Genomic DNA, 25,011 nt, shown 5'->3' with positions numbered 1-25,011 from the left:
CTTCATCTGATAATCCGCACACAAAAATAATTCGTTTGAAGATATATCTTTCGAAAATCAAATCCCGTCAGTATTTTCACGCCTTTGATTTTATCACCGATAACTGTGCAGTAACTGTACGCCGGGTTTTTCTGTTTAAGGTTAAGTCTGCTTTAATGGGATGGAATCTCCGTTGTGATATCTGCGCTGTAAAATATCCCCGGAGTTATAAAAGAAATATTGATTAAGAGGAAAATGCAAATGAAATCGGTAGATATGATGATTTCTATGATATAATCTCCTTTTTCACAGGTGTGCAGCCTTTTTAGAATCTAGTGGTATCAAAATATTTGGTTTTTTTGTGTGCTCTTATGATCCATTGGTTTTTAAACAGTCAGTTTCAAAGTGATCTGTATAAGATAGTAATGCTCATAAACGTATTTTTGACTTGGCATTTCTGTACTGATTATGTAAATTTGAGAACAGATTTTCCGCTTCAAAAATGTATGCGTACTTTTTTGGTGTGTTCATTTCATAAAATAATCCTCATAAATTAAAGTACTGCCCAAAATCGCCAGCATTGCTTAAAGATACAGAGGCCTATTTTTCAGTCAGGTATTTGGGTCAGATTTAGTTGCAACCAAAAGCTCATAAGCAGTTTATGGAAGTAACATAACATTTCACACCTGTGGTAATCTGGGTATTGTATAGCAGAGGTCCCAATCTGATTTCTCTATAAACTTTGCTTTAAAATGTGTTCCTTTTTTACACCTTGGTTTTAAGACGTGGAACTAATGCTTTAAGTTGATTACCAAGTGTTGTATGTAGCTACAAGTTTTAATCATTTTATTGCACTTAATGAATTCACCACTATCTTCCGTGATTTTTTTTTTTAGAAAAAGAAATATGTTGATATCTTTTTTTTTCGCTTGGGGGATGCGGAATGGATTCGTTATAGAAATGTTGAAGCATCATCATTTTACATGAAATAACCTTTAAGGTGGTATAAGACATCTGTCGGTATTGATGTGGATTAAAGTGCATGAAAATTTAAATACTATCACCGGTTTACAATTTTCAAACTTTACAAAATTTAACAAAAAAATTAATTTGAAAAATGTTGGATAGGTAAAATTTTAACATTCCCAGCGGGGTTCGAACTAATGACTTACAGATTTGTTGTGAATCTTCTAACCTACTTCGCTACGCTGTTAGGGAACGAATTTGGGAAAGAAATTATAAATAAAATTTCACTTGATTTGATTTTTTACTTCGATAGATATAGATAAAAAACATGAATGTGTCCCATACCACCTTTATTTGGTCTTGTGCATTTCAAATTCTGATATCTACTAAAGCAATCTGTAAGAATAGGAGTGATTTTTTTTTATTTCAATATAAGTAAGTTTTGCGTTAAAATCTGTATTTCGGTTAAAGGTTTAAGGTTTAAGTAAAAAATCAAAATGGAATCATTCGCAAGTTCTGTTAACAGTGAACTCTTTCATTGACTATGCTCTACCAGGACAACGAGCCATCCCTCGTCTTTCTGTTGTTGTTGTTGCCCCATGTTGTTTTCCGCATGGTCATCAGGATTTGACGAATGCTCTTTTCATTGAAAGAGTTTCGAAATATTAATGGCAACTCATTAACTAACTTTAGGTTCGTGGACTATGTTCATGAATGAGCAAACAAAAATATGTATTACGAAACCCAACATTTTACAAAAGCGATCTCTTAAGTTGATAATCATATATTTTTACCTCTTAATTTCTATTTTAAGAAACCCAGACGTCCAAATTACAAGTAAATGACGAGATTTGACGAATGGATCCTTAAACACCCAGCAGAGGGTTAGTTGGGGATTAGCGAGCTAAGAGCGCGCACCTGGTCCGCTACAGTCCGGGGCTTACTGATAGGGGAGACTAGGGGAGCGCCACCGTGCGACGGTACAACAAGGGGGTGACTTATTCACTGAATCACGGCATCTGTACGGGAGACTGGATGGTTAATATCTTCTGATAAGGTACAGTCTTCTTGTTAATCATCGCCTCATCATTTCCCTTAGCGACAGCGTACAGCTTAACGACCGTATATATCAACGCTGTGTGCTTTTGAAAAAAAAAATTAATGAAAGAAATGGGTAAAACAAACTGCTAACTGATTTTGTTCTTTTTATATAATTGTTGTAATTTTTTGTTTTAAACTCTAATTAATTACTTTTCTTTTTAATTAAAAAAAGATTCCAACACGCAAATTAGAATCAAGAGACAGGTTTTTGTTTCAATTAAGGGACCGTTATGAAATTATACTTCAGTAAAAGTTGGTCGGCTTATCAGAAAGTATATGTTTATGTAATTAACAAACATTGTTCACATTTGTAAAATTATTCTTAAATCATTTTTCAGCTGTATTTTGATTAATTTATAACTTTTTTCAGATATCCCAATAATTATCAAAAAAAACTTTCGTAAGCTAAAAGGAAAGAATTTATAAACAGTTTAAATAAAAAATAAAAAAGCTTTAACTGTGTTTAAAATTTGGTAAATCGGCTTCTTTGAAATTTTTTGATGAACTTTCGTCTTTCATACATGTTGACAAACGAAGTTCCGGCAACATGCGCACATAGTACTGGTTCAACTGAAATGCCCTTGCCATGCCCTTTGTTAATTTCACAGAAATAATGGCCTATATTTAAATGACATACCGCATAGTACAAATTAGTTCTTTCCAAAACTCCTCGTCGCGAGTTTTAATGAGACCGCTTCCTGTTATGCGGAGACTTATTAAGGTCCGTTTCATCAATGATTACCGCCCTATGAACGTAATTTATTAGGTTATCTATGTGATCTCCCTTGACCGCGACTGGTCGCTGTCCGTTCCTATTTCCGAGTCGATATAACGAGACTGATGGACCTGTTCTCTGTTATGTGTCTTTCTGTTAATTGCGACATTCCGCCGTGGTTTCATTAAGGGTTCCAAGTTGAACAAATGATCTCTTTGTAAACTATCTAACCTTGTTAGCATGTTTTTTGATATAATAATTATATCCATTTCACTTCTAATGAATTGACCGAATTTCGTTTTGGACCTGATCATCTAAAGAAGTTAGTAAGTCTTTAGTTCGAAAATGAGAAACCAATTCTCTGTTCTTTCTTATAATTTAGAATAACTTATTATTTCAAAAAGTTTCAAGAAGCAGACTTTTATTGGAATTATACTAACAGTATTTTACTGTCACCTGGTTATAAGTAAAACACTCTTTTCTGTACAGAAAATTGGCATACAGAATAAGTTTGGATTTCACCTCACTTCGCTGTAACCCTGAAACTTTATTATTGGTATTTGGCATTATTTTGAGATAATTTCATAAAAGTTGGATTTTTCCGCATGATAATTTTCTCTGAATTTGTAAAGTTGTATTTGCGATACCATCTGATGACATACACGAACACTTTTCAATCGTTCAAAGTTTGTTGATTTGTTTTATAAGTTTTCTACATGTAAAAGTCATTAATTGAACCAATAAAATCGATAAAATATGCTTACTGAAGAAGACCTCGGAAAATAAATATAGTAACATCTTTTGGCGGCTTAATATTACGTTCAAAAAACAAAATTTAAATGAAGTTTAAAATATTTAGGGATATTACATGTTGAAAAATAACCTACCACAAAGGTCTCAGAAATTCTGTTTATCTCCAATACCAGTTTTGAATTGAGAGATTTTGTTAATACTTCTGGATAAAATACACGTGTAAGTGACACACCTGGCACTGATTCTACTTAACAATATGAAACTTTAATGCCTCCTATAAAAGGAAGATGCCCCCGAAAAGCTCCGACAAGCTTTTGGGTTATTTCTAAGAGCCTTACAGAAATCTCTATTCCAACCTGCGTACGGTCTGAAGTCATTTTGTGTTAATTTGAGCTTATTCCATCTAACGATGCATTTACGCCGTTCAAAAAAAAAATTAACCTTAATTGAAAGAGTATTGATTGAAGTCGTTTAAACAGGATGTGCATATAGGTCCATGACATATCTGAAGGGAAGATCTTCTACTGTAGCATCAGGTTTTCATTTGATGGCTTGGAAAGACCGGGAAATAGTATTCCGCCAGTAGTTTTGTGTTTATCACCCATTAGGGATCAATTTCTCGTGCATACCTTCGAATATAGAGATTCGCAATCAGTAGGAGAAGTCAGGATGTTACTATTGTGTATCTATATATTTGTTATCGACAGCGAGTGAGACCTGGACTTATGAAAGCTAGATTTAACTCTACTGCTTTGTTGAGAGAGAGAGAGAGAGAGAGAGAGAGAGAGAGAGAGAGAAAGAGAGAGAGAGATTTTATGGACTATTCTCCTGTTGACATACCGGTATTATTTTATGTACATTATTGTTTATCTGATTTGCTATTTCATTTAATTTTTGCGTTTAATATTTCAGGTTGTACAGTTTACGGAGAAGAATCGGGAGAAGTGTATTTATTAATAACTATGGCAGAGGATGTGATTGAATATCATTTAAATAATGAATAATAACAACTAGGAGCTATATCGAAGTATTTCGCTTCCATTATAATTGTTGGCTCATTCAGCTAGCGACATCCATACTTTAACATAAGCCAGATAGGGAGACTCGCCGGATTGTGGTGGGGCCGGGAATGATGGACGATTTAAACTTCCTCTCTCCTTATTTTGAACTGAACTTGGATTTCCTCAACCATTCTTTGTTCAACTTCAGTCTGGCTAGTCTCAACATCTCCCTCAGCGAGGTGTATCATGATGATTCGATGTATCAGCGGAATCTGTTGATGTACTACTTAATGGGAATATGCGGGATGGCGGTGTGCGCGTTTGGGATCATCGGAAACATTCTGTCAATTATTGTTCTGACCAGGACGTGCATGAAGAGTTCTACGTACTCATATCTGACGGCGCTGTCCGTTAGTGATTTATTATTTCTCATTTTGACGATGTTCATACTGTCACGCGACTCCGAGAAACCGAATCAGGAAATTTCATGGGGGAAACCCTTCTACATCAAACTGTTCCCATTTGTTCATCCTTCAGCCATTACATTTCAGGTGACGTCAATTTGGCTCACGTGCGCATTCACTGTTGATAGATATATCATGATATGTCATCCATTTAAAGCGGAGCGGTGGTGCAAGCTCTCAACGGCACGAAAAACGATTGTTGGCGTTTTCGTAGCCGGGTTATTATTTAACGTAATTCGTTTTTTCGAATACGAATCCTCAGAAATCACTGTCTCAACAAACGACACAAACCCTCGACAACTTGTGATAAAACTAACAGACCTCGGGAATAGCGAGGAGTTCCGAGAGATCGTCCATTCGTGGCTCTATCTGACCTGTGTGGCGGGAATTCCGTTCCTGTCCTTGTTAGTGCTCAATATCTTTCTCATTCATGCAGTACACGAGTCTAGGAAGAAAGGCAAACAGATCAACGCGAAGGAGAAGCGACGGAACGATACAACTATAATGTTGATTGGGGTAGTGGTCATCTTTCTGATCTGCCAGGGACCAGCGTTGATATCTCGCATGATATGGGCGTTTGATTACCAGAAGGCGTTCGTCTCGGCGCCGTGGTACACGTTTAACGAAGTTTCCAATTTCCTTGTCATTTTAAATTCCGCCATAAACATCGTTCCATATTACTTTTTTGGTAAGCGCTTCAGAAGCGAGTTTTGGAAGATCTTCTGCAAGTGTTTGTTAACGAAGGAAGATATTCGGAATTTGACCAGGAAACTTAGTACATCTATGCACGAACGCCAACAAAGCGTTGTAAGTCAATGCGAGAATAACGATATTAACCAGTTACAGATGTTTCAGAAATCCAAAGCGTTCAAAAAGTTAGTCAAAAAATACAAGTCAGTCCCAATAGATGAGGAAAATGAAAATGACATTGACAACAGGCCCCAAACAAACGGAAGACATGAACGGAACCATCTTCGAGTGAAATTCGAACCCAACGGGAACTGTCGAGCCGAGATCGACCTCTGTGACGCGTGCCAAACTAAAGCCTTATTGTGACATTATCTAGTTGTATCGTATTGTTATGGTGAAATAATTTATTAAAGATGTTATAGTCCTTCTAATATGTTGTTTTGATATCAGAAACAATAATTTGATATTTTAATTTTGGAGAGATCGAGGAAGTAGTAGATGGAAAAAAGAGAGAGTTTTGGGAGATAATATTCATATATACGCGTATGGTCATAGTAATATTAATGTACATCTTTTGTTCTACTCATGTATACTTATTAAATTAATATAGCTATCATCATTACTATGGTGGCATAGTAAATTAAAAAGTCTCTAGATATTCCGTCAGTTGTTATATTATTGTATATTTTTGTTGTTAAAGAAGGGGATGAAGTTGTGTGTGAGAACTGCCTCACAACTTTTAAAGTGTTTGTTAAACGAATAAAAATACAATATCTTTCTTCCAATCTTTATGTTATTTTTAAACAGTAGGTTAAGATCTCTTACAAGGGGCATGGTCACGATTTTGGTCCAAAATTATTTTTCCGATTTAAATATTTACAATGCCTCAGTAAGGCATTTTTAATAGGCAACCGAAATTTGAGTGTCATTTGTTGAGTTATAAGCGAGTTACAAATCTTGAAATTTAAGTTTGTTTACATTTTGAACGTTGAAGTATATGAAAATGTCAGTTTTAAACCTAAAACGCATGTGTTAAACGATGGGAACTGTTTGTCTATGTTTAAGATAAATTAAAAAAAATAGAAAAATAAGCTGAAAAAGATCATTTACTGGTATATTTAACCTATGCAAACAAAAATCAGGGCACAGGCCTTTTTTACATGACAAAGAATTGTGAGCCATGTATCCTGCCTATATCTCTACGAATGACTCTCAAAAATTGTATTTGATCATTAAAAATGCATTTCTAAAGCATTGTAAATAATAAAAACTGAAAACATTTGACCAAAATCGTGACCATGCCCCTTTAAGGGGGAATAACACACCTAGAAAAGTCACTCTTATGATCAGAAAATGATTTGATTATGAAAAATATAATGATAAATAATTAAACTGTCAAAAAAGCGAAAAACTTACAGTTTGGGGATTAAAAAAAAAAAATGAAAATCTTAAATTTTCAATTCAGTACGTAACAATAGAATTCCCGTAGGGGTTCGAGCTCTGGATATTCGGATCGAAAGCCCGACACTTTATCCACACTTTATCCACTAAGTTACACACTTTATCCACACTTTATCCACTAAGTTACATACTTTATCCACACTTTATCCACTAAGTTACATACTTTATCCACACTTTATCCACTAAGTTACACACTTTATCCACACTTTATCCACTAAGTTACACACTTTATCTACTAAGTTACATACTTTATCCACACTTTATCCACTAAGTTACATACTTTATCCACTAAGTTACACACTTTATCTACTAAGTTACATACTTTATCCACACTTTATCCACTAAGTTACACACTTTATCTACTAAGTTACATACTTTATCCACACTTTATCCACTAAGTTACACACTTTATCCACACTTTATCCACTAAGTTACATACTTTATCCACACTTTATCCACTAAGTTACATACTTTATCCACTAAGTTACATACTTTATCCACTAAGTTACATACTTTATCCACACTTTATCCACAAAGTTACACACTTTATCCACACTTTATCCACTATCCACACTTTATCCACTAAGTTACATACGTTATCCACACTTTATCCACTAAGTTACATGCGTTATCCACACTTTATCCACTAAGTTACATACTTTATCCACACTTTATCCACTAAGTTACATACTTTATCCACACTTTATCCACTAAGTTACATACGTTATCCACACTTTATCCACTAAGTTACATACTTTATCCACACTTTATCCACTAAGTTACATACTTTATCCACACTTTATCCACTAAGTTACATACTGCCGTCGGTAAAATCTTTTTGCTGAAACGAAATGTCGTTTCAATCAGAGGTCAGCCATTTCGTGATCATGTGTTATTTCATCTTGACAACTCTTCTTTGAATTGATGGTTAAAGGTTTTTAGCTCACCTGGGCTGAAAGCTTCTATGTTCACCTTGTGTTTGGCATCCACTTGTCTAACAGTCTGTCTAAACATTTTAACATTTTCGAATTCTTCTCTAGCACCATTGGGCCATTTTCAACCAAACTTGACACATCGCACTTTTGGGTTAAAGAAGTTAACTTTAAAATTTGTTTAAAAGAATGGCCATTCTCTCTTGAAACAAGGGGATAATAAAGAAGAAAAAATGTAGTTTTAAATTCAAATTTGTTCAAATCATTATCTGCACGAGTAGGGTTGGGGGTATTTTCACTTTAGAATATACTGAGTAATATGGTAACTTTAAAAAGATATCATAAACCTTCAGGCCAGATAAGCTTAAACTCACGCGGAATCATTCTCAGGTAGTGTAGATTATTTTTTTTTTTCAAATTAGGATCCCTGAGTGTAGGGTAAAGTTCGTTTAAAAATCCATTTGGTCAGATAAGCGGTTGCTTGACTGGAAGCATCCTGGGGTAGCATACATATAAGTTTGTTCAAATCATGAATTCTGAGTGAAGGGGAGCTAGGGGGTTAGTTTTTATACTTTCATGAAGAAAGAATTTTTGTTAAAAATCTTTTTAAAAGCAGTTTCTCCAGATAAACTGAAAATTGAGTGGAAACATCCTCTAAAAGTGTAATTTCAAGTTTGTTCTTACCATGATACCCGCGGGTAAGATGGAGCCACAATCAAATTTTTACGGGGAACAATATGAAAATATACGCAAGAAATTATGAATGTTTAGCACGATACTGTGTAGAGAACATTTTAAAAGTTTAGTTTTTTTTAAAAAGACCTTCTCAACAAAATTGTTAAGATATTTTAGGTTTGACTTCTGCTTTTATCAGAGTTGTGGCTATTGTTACTCAGGTGAGTAATGTGGCTCTTATGACTCTTTTCTTAAATGTCAAACATGAATCGTTTTATGATAAAGCCTTCCAATAATGATACTAAGATTTTAGTGATCAAACTTCTCTACACTATTTGGAATGTGAGAGTTAGTATATTATACATTTACCCTGACTACTCTACCAATTATGATTTAACCACGAAAGTCCGAAACAAATTCTCAAAAATTTATATGTTGGTGATTTTTTGGAACCTATTCAAAATATCGAATTCAAAAAATATATAAGCTTTATTCAAGGTTTTTTAGCTTAATTCTTAAAAATAATGAAAAAAAAATGTTCGTGTGTTTTTGGGGTTTTTTGTTTTAATCTGTGAATTAATCCACAATAAAATATCACTCACGATAAGAAAAAAAATAGAAACTGAAATTATATTACACGATTAATATTTTAAATTTAATCTGAACACTTTAAATTCCAAACCAACACAGGCCTGAATATTAATTAGATCAAGTGAAAATATATCACACAGTTTAACGTGTACAAGGATACTGGGTTCTTTTGTTCAAACTCGGTTGTAGTAACATTTGTATCTGTAAGTTAATTGAACCTGCATTTAGTAAATAAAAAGTAAATTCTCATTGCCATTTGCAGTAATTCAATTGATTATCAATTGTGTAATGCTTTTCATCGTTATTTTTTTTTTATTTCTATCATCGTCGATTGAAAGAAGATTTTTTTTTTCAATTTCTGCTCGAGAAACTAATTATCTTATATTTACAATCATTGATGAGATTTGTTTTTAATTGAATTATGAAATATTATATAAGTGGGTTATTTTGATAGTTGAAAAAGTTCATATTCTAAAATATATTTAAAAACTTTTTAAAATGATTTTCATTTTCTCCGTGATTTTTCTGATTCTTTGACAGAAATAAATGATTGCAATTATTCAGACCGGAATCACCTTGAAGGGACCTTCCTAGTCAATCACTACTCTCTGAAATGATTGGGCGGGCTCTCCGTCGATTGTTTAGCATTATAACGCCACGTGTGGTCAAGGTGTCGTTAAGGGGTGTACACGAAATAGGAATATCTTTACAATTTAACTTTTTGAAAGGGTTCCGATAATCTGGTGTTTTGTGTCTGTGATTAAGCATATTATATAGGACTTTCGGTTAATGACTGCCTCTTTGTTGACCTACAGCCGACGTTGTGTATTATACTCGATTTTATAATTAAAGACTAGAAAAAAAATGCGTAAAACTGAAACATATAGAGTTCTTGTTAATTTCATAGTTTAATACAGTATGCGAAGGTATAATTTCATTCCTTCCATCTGTTGTTTTTTTTCTGTTTTATGCAATCATTTAACAGACTTAGTACGTTTGAGAAATTATTAGATAAGGTGTGTTAATTTTTTGTTTTATTCAGTAATACTTTAATTTGAAAAAAAATGCATAAATTTTGATTAGTTATATTGTTAATCGATTTATTAAATGATTTGATAATTAAATAATTGATACTTGTCAAAGCAGACATCAAAAGTCATCCTATTAAATATTTTTTTCTTAGTTTATTAACCATATGGTCAAAATAAAGGCGTAATCGGTGTTACCAACTTAAATCTGCCTAAAAAAAATACATTTATTGCTACAAATTTAAAAATCATATTTTTCTTTGATATAAACTAATTTTTTGTTGAATAAATTCAATAAGGGTTGGAATACGGACACAGCCTACATATATATTCTCTACTCGTATAAGAAGGTCAAGTTACGTAGTAATTGATGAGTGTATTCTATAAGATTCAGATGTACATGTGGTTGTACCCGATTAATTGATTTATGACAGAATTTTTAAGTGAATTGTTGAGTTCAGCAATAAATATTTTCCAGAAATATGATTATTATTAATTCACCAAGATGATATGACCATCATGCATGTATAAATCATACATAATATACAAATACTAACACATTAAAATCAAAGGTTTACAGTGAAAATGAAATGCAATTAAAGCAAATTGTTTCTGTACTCGGGTGCTTTTTTTTTTTTAAAGAAAAACACATACATGAAAATAATTAAATTGCGTCTAATTTCTCAAACTAAGCAACTGTGCAACTTGAAATTAGACGGATCTGGCCAGTAATACTTTTTGATATGAAGATTACTATATTTTGTACATTCTATATAGCTAGGTTGAAGCGAGATTAAAAAAATCATCTCCAATCTTATCAATAGCAAAAAATCTACAAATGGAATTTCTCTAAAGTTTCTGTCATCGATGGGCCTTGCAAACAAAAGAAAGTGCTATAGCCTTTCGGATGATCGTTATAAACGACCACACTGCCCGGTGTTATATTATCGTTATAATGTTTTTGTGGTGGGGAGAAGAGGGGTAACTAAGTCGCCAAAAATGTAATTTTCTAATTGCAATTAATCAGAATCCTGTGTTTATAACAAAATGATAACCAAAAAAAAAAAAAAAAATGAAACGAATCTACGCTGGTGAGAAAAATTAGTTCTTATTCAAGGTATATTTATATATTTATCATAATTATGATTCAGAAATCAGATTATAGTTGGACCTTTTCCTCGTGGCAAGATAGCTAATTAACCGTGATCTCCAAACAAAGGCATTACGACCGGGGTGTTGGTAATGGGTTTTGACTGATCGCATAGGGGATTACTCGGATTATTGGGTATTATCGGCTCATTCTGCGTCAAGAATTTTAAGTACGGCCTATATTGTAGGCAACCTTTGTCTCTGACACGTAACTCACAGCCCCGACCACTCAAACCAAATATGTAACTAAAGCTTATTATCTGTGACTTCTTTTGTTTTATTCCAATTCCGTTTGCTATGTCCTGTAATATATTCTTAAAACATAAGTCAGACTGGTGCATAGCAAGGAATTTGGTTTCAGAATATTGTATATAAAACGTAGATTAAGATCTTAAAATATGTATTCCAAAACATGTAAAAAAAATAATTAAAAAAAATAAGATTTGCCATTTTAATAATAATAATTTTTAAATTTGTTTACCTGAGCCGAATGCTAAAGTGAGCTTTTCTGATCAAATTTTGTCTGTTGTCAAAATTTGTGGTGGCAGTCTGAAAAAAAAAAATTAAAGCAAACTAGGCACAAGGCATCCTTTGAAGATGCGACTTTAGTTTGCTATATTGAAGGGTCATATCCTCTTTCAAGGGGAGAAAATTAAAATTATTTAAAAATTTGTTGGTATTTTTAAAATCTTCTCAATATAATTTGATCAGAGAAGCTGAAACTTGTGTGAAAGCCCCCCCCCCCCCCCCCCCGATACGAAAGTTAAACATACAAATATGGGGAGACAAATTTTAAAATCTTTTTTTAATTAAGATATACTCTATATAATTGTCTAGATATTTGGTATTTGGTATCCTTAGGCTGATTTGATTGGATTCGTTCAGGGGAAATCAGAAATATAGTTTTATTGTGTTGAGGATGTTATGATAACTCAAAGATTGTATAATTTAATATGCAAAGTTTTTAAAGTGTTTTAACCTTACTGGTTGACAGACAAGTGACTTGCATTGGCCAAGGGCATAAATACATACTTCGAAATGTCGTTGTGTATACAAGCATATTGATTTCAAAACCACTTGGAGGAAATTAGCGCGTTACGGAATCAGCATGTGAGCTGCACTCAACCGCAATCAATCGAAGCCAACTCTGTTCAAATGCTCTCTAGACGTTTTTGGTTGGAGATCGGGAGCAGAAAGGAATCTATAAGTTGGGGATATACAGAAGTAATCTATCCCCACTCCAGACTCATTAACGGTCGTACAACAGCTAGATCGGTTGGTGTAACACTTCTTTCCAATGGGAATTCCTTGGAAATCTGTTCCATCGACGCGATCAAATAAGACAGCTCGCCAGGCGAGTTATTGGTAATCATTAACTTTTTTACTGGCTGAGTAAACAGGGCTTGCATATTGTTTTGCCTCCCCCAGTATAACAGTAGAACATCTTGTCTCGTTAGAATCCTAGATGAGAATTGAATTGCAAACTGTTTTCTTCTGGCTGAACGTTTCAAAAATTAAATTACGATAGTGGAGTGTTACTAGTGTATTCATACAGAGGATTCGTTGTTTAATGATAACTTTGGAACTTTATCCTGTTTAGTTTTTTAGTGTTTTTTTTACAAATCAATTTGAAGAAAATGAAACTTTGTTCACAAGTCGGAAATCTCATGTCATATTAACAAATTCTATAAACAAAAGATCCCTGGCCATTTCTATCAACAAATGCCTAATCATTTTGAGTTAATTCTTTAATTTATTTAGCATCAATGATTAGGAAAACAAATGTTAACCATGAGAAATGTTAGTTCAACAGCTGTCTCTATGGACTCTGTAGCTGCAGATAAGCGCGGGAAAATTCACGCGGATGGTGCTAGCGCAGTAGAACTACTGAGTATATTGCTATTAGCTTAAATGAAGTAAAAAATGTATGTGTTGTTGTATGTGTTACTAATCTATGATGCTAATGTTGACACAATTAAAATTCTACACTGTACAAAGAGCACGATAAGGGTCTATGGCTGTAAATTAAATGTGAAGGTTCTTAGCGATAAAGATCAAATCTAAACTTATATGCGAAAGTGGAACAAAGATGAATCACTTTTCGACAGTGGTGTTGCAAGCACGATGGAAATATACAACAGATAAATTATATAGGTGCTAGCACTATAACAATCTCTAATCAATTATGTATGTGCCGGCACGATAAAAAAAAACCCGTCAATGCAGTAGATGTTTGCCATATACAGATAGGTCAGTTACTACTTGATATTTGAGTGTGTGTACTATCCAGGATCCAACGCTCTCCTGTTTAAGAAGACTGCAATATTAATGTAACCCCATTGATAAACAATACTTGAGCCAGTGTGTATGTTGAAAGATGTATTTGATTACAGTAACTGTAGCTAACATATTAAGTATTGTATATCAAACTTGCTACTGAGGTGTTTCGATTTTAAAAAAAAAATTTAAAGAAAAATTAGTTATATTTTGATTGGTTGCAATAACTTTTTCACTTATTGTTATCTTACAAATGTACATATTATATATTATATCGCCAAAAATACATGACCTGTCTTGCGTACGCTTACTAACCAAGAAACAACTTGGAAAACGTTTCTCCTTTTAAAACAATATTTACTTCCAATGAGGAAGCGAATTCTGCAGGGGTTTTTTTAAAAGAAGGTGTTATGTTGTTTATAGATGCACGCATAAGCATTTATGCGTTTGATTAAAAGAAAGTGGGCGCTTAAGATGTAGATTCGGCAGGAATCTGGGCGCACAAGGAGAGTGGAAATTTCATCAATTAATTTTGCACATTTTCCGAATTATAACCGTTATTTGGTTTCTGCTGGACGTGGAATAGGTAGAAAAATGTTTGTAATGCAAAAGGTTTTATCATAAGATGGGTCTAAATATAGCAACACGATGCAATTCATGCAAAATCCTACTTATTAACAGCTGTTTTTAAATTATTTTATTGTCTCTGGGTCTTCTCTCCACAAATTTGAAACGTGCAAAGATGACATATTTCAACATTAAAGATGTCGCTTTTTAAAAAAAGATGGAGAGATGACCCAGAGATGACTAATTATGTACTTTTTCAAAATATTTTGGGAGGATAAAAAACAAAGTCCATGGATATGACAATGTTGTTTTAAACAATACTTTATACCGCATATTGTTAAGTCACGCATGGCTCAATGGTTTTGTCCTGGATTAGTGAATACATACAATGTACATGCAGTGTTTGGGGTTCAAATCCTACCGGTGACTCCTTTTTCTTATTTTATTTATTTTTTTTTTTAACTTTTTTGTTTTTAAATGTATGTTGATATAACATTATGTTGAATTATAGAATACCGGTATATTTTAATTTGCAGTTATTGATTTCTGCCGTATGAACACTATTTTCTGTTCTTAGTACTAGTTTATTAAGATACACGATATAAATGAATTAAAATATGTATGCATTAACATTTCCAATATAACTAGTTATCGGTTTACCCTCTCATTGCCATGTTTAGAAAGCTTGTGAGTTTTTTTTAATAGCCGAAATAGACATGTACTACAACCCTCAACATGATATAGTTTGAGTAATTAATTTTTGTTCAAATCTGTACATAGCCTTTCCAGGTTATAGACATTTAAATCACTATTGATTCGTGTCGATTATTCCTACAAACTTATAATCTTGTGTGCCCAATTTCTTTCTTCACAAAATTTTCAAGGAGATAATCAGGTCAGGGCATGTATTATTCATGAGATCGAAACAAATTCTGATACTGTATACATGGTTATGTTTGCCCCGAGATATTTTTTTCGCCCCTTTTCACTTGCAGACGACCCCCCCCCCCCCATCTTGAATATGTGCATACACTCTTGACGTGTTTAATTGATTAAGAGAGATTATTTGAGACATTGGAAGTTTTCCTGCCGACAACGGTGGCGAAAATAAAACGAATTAGGGCGAAAAATTTTCTTGTATACAATAGTTTGCCCACGGTCAGTGGCGAAAATAACACGAACGAGGGCGAATATTTACTTGTATACAATAGTTTGCCCACGGTCAGTGGCGAAAAGAATACGAACGAGGGTGAATATTTTCTTGTATACAATAGTTTGCCCACGGTCAGTGGCGAAAAGAAAACGAACGAGGGCGAATATTTTCTTGTATACAATAGTTTGCCCACGGTCAGTGGCGAAAAGAAAACGAACGAGGGCGAATATTTTCTTGTATACAATAGTCTGCCCACGGTCAGTGGCGAAAAGAAAACGAACGAGGGCGAATATTTTCTTGTATACAATAGTCTGCCCACGGTCAGTGGCGAGAAGAAAACGAACGAGGGCGAATATTTTCTTGTATACAATAGTTTGCCCACAGTCAGTATGCATACATGTATGTATACTGTACGTCTATGCTAAACAAGATAAGGTTTCCGACGATGATCAGCTTTTACATGTACTGTACACGTAGAAATACATTATACATTTCTTCATTGTCATCTTTAAGAAAGACGTACACTTTTGCTAAAAAGATTAAAATGTTATGATTTTTTTTTTCAGATCTTGCGTGTAGGGGTAACAGGAGTGAGGTATGTGTCACTCCCTAACGCTAGATCCTGGGTGATACACAATTTCAGGGACACTAGAGGGCGTGGCCGTCTTCAGCAGACCGTCGTTGACCTGGTACGTTATTTATAGATTGAGACAGTTTGTGCCTTCTTGATCAGTTTGCAAAAATTTCTTTTTGATGAAAAAAAAAATCAAATGTAACAAAGAAGATGGGTGGATAAGGCGTGTAAAATGCCCATACGCAGTCGGACAGGCTACTGAAAAATTAAAGTATTAATAAATCTGATGTGTTTTTTTTAAATCATTGAAAACAATATATATTTAACGGATCATTGATTTTTAACCTATAGGTATGTTCAATACTTGGAATATGTTGACTCAAACAGGCGTGTACGTATCAAACCCTGCAAATACTGTCATTTTTTAGAACTTCAGGGAATTTTCTTTTATAGAGTGGGTCTGTGCTCCATATTTTTCTCTTTGTTTAATTAAGGTCTATTGGAAAACAAACCGATTTCAATAAAAAAAAAACGTGGAGAGATGACCCACTATACCTAAAAATATCATTTTGTATCCCAACAATTGAACGTTTTGAAAAAATAATACAAGTCCGGTAGTTCGTGGCCTTAGTAACATATAATATTTAAAAAGACCACTTTGTTGTGCCTGAAATGCCTCAGTGGTTAGAGCACCTGGCATAAACTAACCTTATACATCTAGGGTTTTTATGTTACGTGTTCGATACCACCAAAATTACCGACAATATTTTTTTTCTTATTTTTTGTTAAATATATTAAAAATGACTATAGTTGAAAATTTTGCTTTTGCAAAGTTTTATCATAATATATTTGAATAGATTTAATTGGGGGGGGGGGATTCAAAATTGTATTTTACTACTTAAACCGAATGGGCATTTGCGCCATCTTATTCCCCATCTTCTTTCCTCTAAGCGACAAATATTGCTTTGAACATTGGGCCTCATTACGAAACAAGTATTCTATAAATTATGATATATTGGTATGAAGTAATAAAAATATTGTATGCATGTCCTTTTGTAAACTACTAGTACATCCAATGCCGAACGAAAGACAACTCTTGTGTTATATTCAAAGCTGTTTTCTTGCAGTCCGACGATAAACTACATGTTAACAATGAGGAGACAGGGGACCCTACGGTAGATCGGAGTGAAATGAAACAAGAGACGGAAACGGAAAACGCTCCACAACCTGCACCTGTTAAACATGAATCTTTGGCCTCTGTCAACAGTGCGGATGTGGCCGCACGGGAGAATGAAAACAGAGAAGAACGCTCCACCGCGGATTGTAGAACTCAAGCCTCGTCAGCAATGACTCAAACAGAAAATCCAGAGAGTTCTGAGCGTCATGGTGAGGCGGAGACGGTAGATGGAGGGGGTGATGGGAACTCTAGTCGGATAGTGGGAGAGGATAGCGAGCAGTCCAGGGGTAGGCGGATGACGCGGTCCAGGTCCCCCCGAAAACAGGCCCAGGGGGACACGGTACCAAACACTACCGCTGGACCAAAAGCCTCAAGGTTTGTATTGGGATATTGAAATTACGGAACACGAGGGATAGTGTTCTTTCTGATATATTTCATTTTATCAAATAAAATGTTGTATTTTTAATTTGATAAAATGAAATATATCAGAAAGGACAATAGCATGTATTGTACATGATATATTTTTTACATAGATGTGATTAGACTAAAGAGATTGATCGTTTACTTGATAATGTATTATTAACTGTTAATACGGCATGTGCATGTTGATTAAGTCCTTTTTTTCTTTTTATAAGATACTCTTACTTTATAGGGATTCACGTGCGCTTGTAGTATCATTTACTAAGCTATGAAATAATTTTGTGTTGTTAGTACCTATGACCGGATCCGGCTACAGATATTCCCGTGGAAGAAGCCCGAGGGATATCTGAATAGACCGGTATATTCCCAAATGCTCCAATCAATGCTGCTCTACGTCATCTCCAACCCTGGAATCTCCTTCAAAAACATTTCGGGACGTTTCTTGCCGTACCTTTTGCCATTCCATGTTATAGAGCTATTAAAGGTGGGAAAAACGAGAAATACTTTATAATTGATTGTATGTAAATATGAATTCGAAATAATGTTTTAGGAACAATATCAATATATTTGTGTACTCAGTACTTAAATGATCAATTAAAGTGTAAAATCGCGAAAAAACCTAAGATTATATTAATTTTATGTGAATGTACATATACATGCAATAAAAAGATTTAATTCTACATTGTAACTACTGTAGTTGGTGGTCACCATTTTATACTAACATCTACCGAGTATGATTCCCTCTATTTCTTACGGAAACTTTAAGTTAATTTAGAGAGAGAGAAAAAGATGGAAATATAAACAATTAAATGCTTTCTTTGATAATTCATGCAGTTTATAAAGGTAGCGATCCTTGCAGAGAAAAAATACATAACCCGCAAACGCGGATTAAGATCGTGATGCCCCCGTTCTGTCTTTCTGTCTATACACTGCATAAGTCTGTTGTCTATGTCTGTCTGTCTGTGTGTCTGTAGGTGCTGGAGGAGGTCGGCTGTGTGACCAAGACTCTACTGTCCCCGGAGCCCGCCCTGTCCCTGTTCTCCCCCTACCAGGCCCCACGGACAGGTACGTGTCCCGCACGAGAATTATAAACACGTGCATAGTGTACCCTTCATTGATACGTGCATGATGTACAATTTTGGCTCCTACAGATATAAAGACACGACATGACACAAGTTAATCTTACATCAATGTTAACATATGATTTAGATTTTTGTACATATTTTCAGATTGTTTAATGAAGGGATGTTGAATAATTTTGAATCATTTTAAATTAGATAAATATTTTCTTCAAGATAACGAAGAACGTGAAATAAACCTACATGTAATTCACATTACTGATCAAATATTATAAGCCTGCCATTTTGGACGGTACAAAATTTGGTCGTTTTACATTAAATACCTTAATTGATCAAATCCTAATTCTATGTAGATTCCCAAGAATTTAGATGTCCAAATTAGATATCATCTCACCTTTTGTTTTAATATTTCATTCTGTAGTGGAGGAACCCGATCTGACTCTAGACGACCAGGCTTATTATGAGGCCACTGTGGGTGCCATTACTATCCTAGCAAAGTTCGTGGAGCAGCTTAATAACACTGACTCGGTGCAGCTACACCGCGTCCGCAAAACGACGCAATCTGACGCTAATGCCACGCCATCGCAAAACGACGCAGAAACAGGTGCGTCCAATCAGCATGATGGTGCAGAAACAGGTGCGTCCAATCAGCAAGTTGGTCAGAGCGTTGAGCAAGATGGCGGAGAAATACCGGTATTTGAACCAGCATCTACACATATCGAATGTAGTTTGGAGTATATACCGGAATCTGAACAGAATTTTGTGGCCGGTCAACTTGTCAGTTTAGGCGTTCTGTTACACGAAGGGGGGGAAATCAAGGGTGAAGTGATTGAACAGACGGTAGAGGAGAGAGGGGACGGAGTGAGTTCTGAGGAAGCGATGGACGTCGGTAAACAAGAAGAATATGTAGAAGAGGACGTAGAAATGGGGGACGTCACCTAGCGGTTGTAGAAGTAACTTTCATTACAGCAGCGCTGTAGTTCTTGGTTACAATTTACAATTTATGTACATATGTAAATACCATCAATTCACGAAGATGTATTATTTATTACTACTTACATGTTAGTTTTCATGCTTTTATTCACTTCAAGTAAAATGCCATTGATAAAAGGAGATATACATGTATTTATATTGAAGATTCAACTCGTAATTAAAGTTCCTTTACAAAATTATCAAACAAAGCAGCGCATGATTTTTTGTCGTTTCATATTCACAAGGTATAATCCTCCCGTGTGAATATTATTACGGTTAAGACTGCGAATGGCCTAGAAGAGTATTTAATATTAGTCAATGTAGTGAGGGTCTATTTCCCTTAGTTTTACTTAATATCTGTGTTTTTTAAAACTTTGAATTTTATTGATACCACATGTACATGGGTCTTGACCTGATTGTTATATGGATGTTGTGTATAAAATTAAAAAAATATAAAAAACACGGATAACTTCGATAGTGCTATTTTCGGGTTCAATGAGTATATGCTTGAGCCGTTATATTCTCTTACGGAGGACAACCAATGTGCTGAGCTCCAATACATATTCATATTTCTTAACAAAATGCCTATGATTGTGTTATGGTTAAAAATTTACCGATTTTTTAAATTCGGTTTATTTGATCGCCATTTGAAATTTTTAAATTTATTAGATTTTTGAAAGGTTCAGAAAATGTCCGAATTCTTGTTCTTATCTGCTCTCTCCGGCCTTAATCTTAAAAATTATTATAACAAAGGATTAAAAGAGTCTACATTAGAAAATACTAGAGATAAGATTTGAATACGTAAAAAAAAATACCAAAGGCCATGCAGAACTGGAAGTACGTGGCTACGCTGGTATTGTAGGTATAATTCTTATATAAAAAATAATTCGATGTTTAAGAATATAATAATTATTCTTTTAAAAATATTATTTCAATATCGACAATAAGGATTAAATATATTTTTGGTATGATAGTCGGATATATATCAAGATAATAACTTATACTCCAACATTCCAGAATCCAGAGTTTTAGAAATAAAAGAGATACAAAATCAGTTACCTTCGTGTGGGTGAGCGATGTGCCATCGGGCTTCTTGTATTGAACTTGGAATATTTCCTGAAAATAGCTAGGCAAGCTAATTTGATTGAATAAGTACATGTAGTCATCGGTAACAAACGAGAGAGAGAGAGAGAGGGGGGGAGAGAGAGAGAGAGAGAGAGGCCTACTACATATGTACTTTATTATGCATGTAAATATTAGTTCGCTAAGTAACCCCGCCCCCACCCCCCACCTTTTTAATATTCTCATTTTGATCGAAGGAAATAAATTGGTCATAGTCCCTCCTTTTAGAGATGTAATGGTAGGCATTTAAAATCACATGATATTTGTTCAATTTGTGTGCTGAAATCCTTGAGCTGTATTTCTCAGCCACAAAAGTCAACAATACGCAATGCCTTGTTTCGATTTCACCAGACCAACACGCTACATGGCATTGACCTATTTAAATACTCGGAGTGCCTCGGACTCTGTCTTTCAGTAAAAAAGTAAACACTGCCGTATTTAATCAGGACGCTACGTTTGGGCGACAGTTAGAAGACAAATATCGCTGATCGAGGTCGAGACACAAGCAGACACAATGAACAAGCAGCATTTGATGGACTTCGGGGCCTACACGGCCCTGGGGTGTGCGTCCATGTTCTGTGGGTCGGCCTATTACGTTAACTTTGTACAGACGCCGGCCATGAGGGCAGTCAAAGACACCAAAGCCGTCAGAGAGCTATGGAAGGAAATGTTTCTACGGGCTAAAAAATACCAGGTAGGTGTATGTGTGTGTGTGTGTGGGGGGGGGGGGGGGGGCATACACCAGGCAAACATGAACATACACGTGGCTTAATATATACTTATATTTGCAGGAATATTATTTTTATCGGTTTTCTTCAAATATTTTTTCAGGGATAATTTATACATTGTTTCGTCATAAAAAATATTTTTTATATAAGATAAATGATACATTTTAAAACTAATTGTCTTTTCACTGATGATATATTCTTTTTTTCCCAACGATGTAAAGTGTTTGAAACATTAAGAAGTATCCTTATAGTTATGAGACGAAAAATACAAAATATTATGACTTTTTGACTTAATTATGAAGCATAAATGTAGAGGAATAATAAAAACTCGTTTTGGGTGTATTGATTCATTGAATTATAGATTCGTTGATTTGACAACTATTGACAAACGGTCTACTCCTTCCTGTTGTACATCATTATAATATGCCACTTAAGGTGGTGTGGGTCATATGTAAATGTTGAATAAAGTACATTATAATTAAATGACTTCTATCAAGTTAGATTTTTCGAATTTTACAATATTTAACCAAATATACGTTTTAAAAAATTTTTGGAAAGGTAAAAATTTTAAAATCCCAAGAGGGATTCGAACGCATGGCGTACAGTTTCCAACAGAAACCCCCGACCTGCTGTGCTACGCTGTTAGGTGACAATATTTGGAGAGAAACTATTTATAAAATTACACTTGATTTTATCGTTTATTTCGAAACATAGCACGTCAGAACATTGAGGTACAACCTTAATATCATGACACGAAGATATTAATATAAATTCTGAAGGATTCACAATCAATGTCTTATTTATTTTCTCTGTTATGAGTGAGTTGCACTAGTACTCTCTCGATATCAAGGGAATTTGGCAAATTTTGCTATAAAAATATGAATAGTTTATTTGCTCCTCTAAAGTTTTATAAAAATTATATGCCATGCACTTATTGTCTAGTATCTTTACTCTGTCTCAAGCCCATGTCAAACAATTAATCAAAATTTTAGTACATTCTATCAGCTTATGGAATACAGCTTGATTAAGGTCAAGGAAATAAGAAGTGCCAACAGGTTATAAAATCCATGATGCTTCATAGCAATAGGTTTGTTTGATAGGGTGTATCGGGGCTGAAATGTTTGGTAGGCACAACTCTTTGCTCTGAAATATGAAGAAAATAAGTAACATTTTTTGTAGTTCTGTCCAATTTTGACTAATGAAACACTATAGAGTGTCTACCGTTTCTTGACCTCCTCTTTAAAAGGATGTCAAATTCATTATTTGTATTAGGATTACTTTTTCCATGATGTAATTAAGTATTGTTTTATTTTCTACGTAATTCTTTTAAAGTCTTACGGTACGGGGGAAAGTAGTTTTAGCACCAAAAAAAGACACTCTGATATGATTTACCGTACGGGGGAAAGTAGTTCTAGCACAAAAAAAGACACTCTGATATGATTTACCAGACCTTAAAGCTGTAGGATCAATTCTGGCCGTTGCTTGAAACGAGGACACAACAATTACTGATAATTTCTATTAACTTCTTTGTTAAGGGGTGACCTCTCCCAACTTTTAACTAGCACCCCTTTTCGTTTTGTAGAGTGGGTTCGCCTTGACTTCAGCAGCCACCTCCATTGTTGTGGGTATAAATGAACCTTCACAGTACCGCTGGCTGTGGTTTGGTGGTGCTGCGGCTCTACTCGCCGTGGTCCCTTGGACGTTTATTGTTATGATGCCAGACATCAAGCGCCTTTTGGAAGATGACGTGATCGAGAAAGAAGGTAATGGTTGCTAATTCCTGTTTAGTAGGATGCGTCTGATGTTTGATAAGAAAGGCCAGTAGATATGATCTATGTATAGTTGTAAAAAAAAAATATTTTTAACAGTGACCATAAATGAATTTAACAAACAAAACGTACGTATTCAGATTATTCAGAACTAAATTTTAAAGATTTTAAATTTCAAGCGAAGAAGTGGAGACTCCCACTTAAAAAATAAGTAACTTATTTATATTTCCTTTCACAGGTGAGAAGTGGGTACGAGATAAAATTTACCTGTGGAACCGTCGTCATGGCGTCAGAACCTTCTTGTCTGACGTCAGCATCAACCTCATCATGGCAGCTATCTACATGACCCGGATGTAAACGATGGAAACGAGACGCCACATGACAATTTTCGCATAATAGAATTTGAAAGTATGATTAAGGGATCTTGAATGAATGTTTTAAGGTTTAAAGCAGAATAATAGTGAGTGTACGCCCATGTGAGTAATGTTTGTGAAACTGTTTATAAAAAAAATTACGTGCTGATTGCGCATGTTAAAAGCTTTTAATTAATTGATATAAAAACGTTCCTGTATTTTTTATACAATGGCTTATACTTGTTTGTCATTTTCTATACAATTTTTAATAAAGTTGGAAAAACTGAGTGTTATAATATATATAGTACATGTAATTTCTGTCAATTTTGTATACCTTGACATAATACCTACATTTCTGTCAGCCAATGCTATGAGGGTCATACATAAAAATACCTATTATCTGGAATACCCAAATGAATTTAACACGTGGCTTATAAAGCTAAGGTTGAAAAGCAGACTTTACATCCGTAGACAAAATTATACTATCAAACTAAAAAACCGGAAAAAAGCAAAATTTCAAAATCACTATTATTATAAGTGTAGCGTGCACTGCATTTTCAAGAATCGTTTTTGCAAAGTGTTTTTTTTCTTTTTGCGTAAGGAGACAAGCATGCTTCCTGTTTTAAGATTATGCATTACATAACCAGAGAGATTAGATCTAAAATAATTGTCATGTTATGTGGTTTTGTCTTTTATATGGAAGAAGAGAGGGATCAAAAATATGAAGAAAATTTTACTAACAGTGTTGTCCTAAAAAAAGCTCTAAAAATATATTAAGGAACAACAAACAATTGTTGGTCCCGCACGTATCAGAATAAAAGTGTGCTGAGTCCGAGAAAAAATATAATGGCCTTAAAGCTATACACGCTGTAATTTGCGTCAATTTTGAATAAAGGGGAAAATGTATGTGTTTGATTACTGATAAAAGTTACCTTTATGCTGTTAATTATAATGCTCAATTCGATCACGTAACAAATATATCAAATATTAAACAATAAAAAAATATTTATTTTCCTGCCAGGAAAGTAATGCCTCCTCGTGAATATCAATCTATCACGTGATATCGACAGCTAAATTTAGCCTATCATACCAAAACTTGTGAAGGGTCAACATCTTCATAATTGTGATAGTTTCACAAAGGAAAGGATATTTTCAGTAAAGCATAAATTTGTCCGATATACGAGTACAAACAAAAGAAAAATATACAAGCCTGTGAGTAGATATAAATACTGCCTTTAAAAAAATGACGTAGACCTGTGTTTTTCCCCTATGTGCTATTTATAGATCCTATAAGTGTTAATGCAGAGGTAAGGGT

General features: G+C 34.4%; 3 protein-coding genes across 6 annotated transcripts in view; all 3 read left to right on the top strand.

Moving 5' to 3' along the window:
* LOC128158393 (FMRFamide receptor-like) overlaps positions 1–6,098 on the top strand; it is a 35,205-nt gene extending 29,107 nt beyond the window's left edge. For both annotated transcript variants that reach the window (XM_052821193.1, XM_052821194.1), the window contains 2 exons: positions 1,760–2,002; positions 4,427–6,098. In XM_052821193.1, coding sequence (XP_052677153.1) covers positions 4,644–6,035 — 1,392 coding nt within the window. In that variant the 5' untranslated portion in view covers positions 1,760–2,002; positions 4,427–4,643 and the 3' untranslated portion in view covers positions 6,036–6,098. The remainder of the gene's footprint in view (positions 1–1,759; positions 2,003–4,426) is intronic.
* The window catches only part of LOC128158384 (general transcription factor 3C polypeptide 1-like), an 84,264-nt gene extending 64,080 nt beyond the window's left edge, over positions 1–20,184 (top strand). For 2 of the 3 annotated variants that reach the window (XM_052821173.1, XM_052821174.1), the window contains 5 exons: positions 16,069–16,191; positions 17,204–17,628; positions 17,965–18,157; positions 18,648–18,738; positions 19,174–20,184. In XM_052821173.1, the coding sequence (XP_052677133.1) occupies positions 16,069–16,191; positions 17,204–17,628; positions 17,965–18,157; positions 18,648–18,738; positions 19,174–19,694 (1,353 nt within the window). In that variant the 3' untranslated portion in view covers positions 19,695–20,184. The remainder of the gene's footprint in view (positions 1–16,068; positions 16,192–17,203; positions 17,629–17,964; positions 18,158–18,647; positions 18,739–19,173) is intronic. The other variant, XM_052821175.1, reaches the window with a different exon arrangement.
* Positions 20,185–21,241: 1,057 nt separating this feature from the next.
* LOC128158400 (uncharacterized) lies at positions 21,242–23,871 on the top strand. The gene is made up of 3 exons (XM_052821203.1): positions 21,242–21,540; positions 23,157–23,337; positions 23,582–23,871. Exons 1-3 carry the CDS (start codon positions 21,361–21,363, stop codon positions 23,698–23,700), a joined length of 480 nt encoding a protein of 159 aa, XP_052677163.1. The 5' UTR covers positions 21,242–21,360; the 3' UTR covers positions 23,701–23,871.
* The last annotated feature ends 1,140 nt before the right edge of the window (positions 23,872–25,011 follow it).

The sequence above is a fragment of the Crassostrea angulata genome, chromosome 8 (assembly GCF_025612915.1).
Source record: "Crassostrea angulata isolate pt1a10 chromosome 8, ASM2561291v2, whole genome shotgun sequence".
NCBI lineage: Eukaryota > Metazoa > Mollusca > Bivalvia > Ostreida > Ostreidae > Magallana > Magallana angulata.
This window is presented reverse-complemented; position numbering and strand designations above follow the sequence as displayed.

Bases quoted from the DNA above. Each gene is read 5' to 3' on its own strand.
- LOC128158400 (XM_052821203.1), top strand. From the start codon at position 21,361: ATGAACAAGCAGCATTTGATGGACTTCGGGGCCTACACGGCCCTGGGG. The intron at 21,541-23,156 runs GTAGGTGTATGT...TTCGTTTTGTAG, and splicing joins TACGGGCTAAAAAATACCAG to AGTGGGTTCGCCTTGACTTC. The intron at 23,338-23,581 runs GTAATGGTTGCT...TTCCTTTCACAG, and splicing joins TGACGTGATCGAGAAAGAAG to GTGAGAAGTGGGTACGAGAT.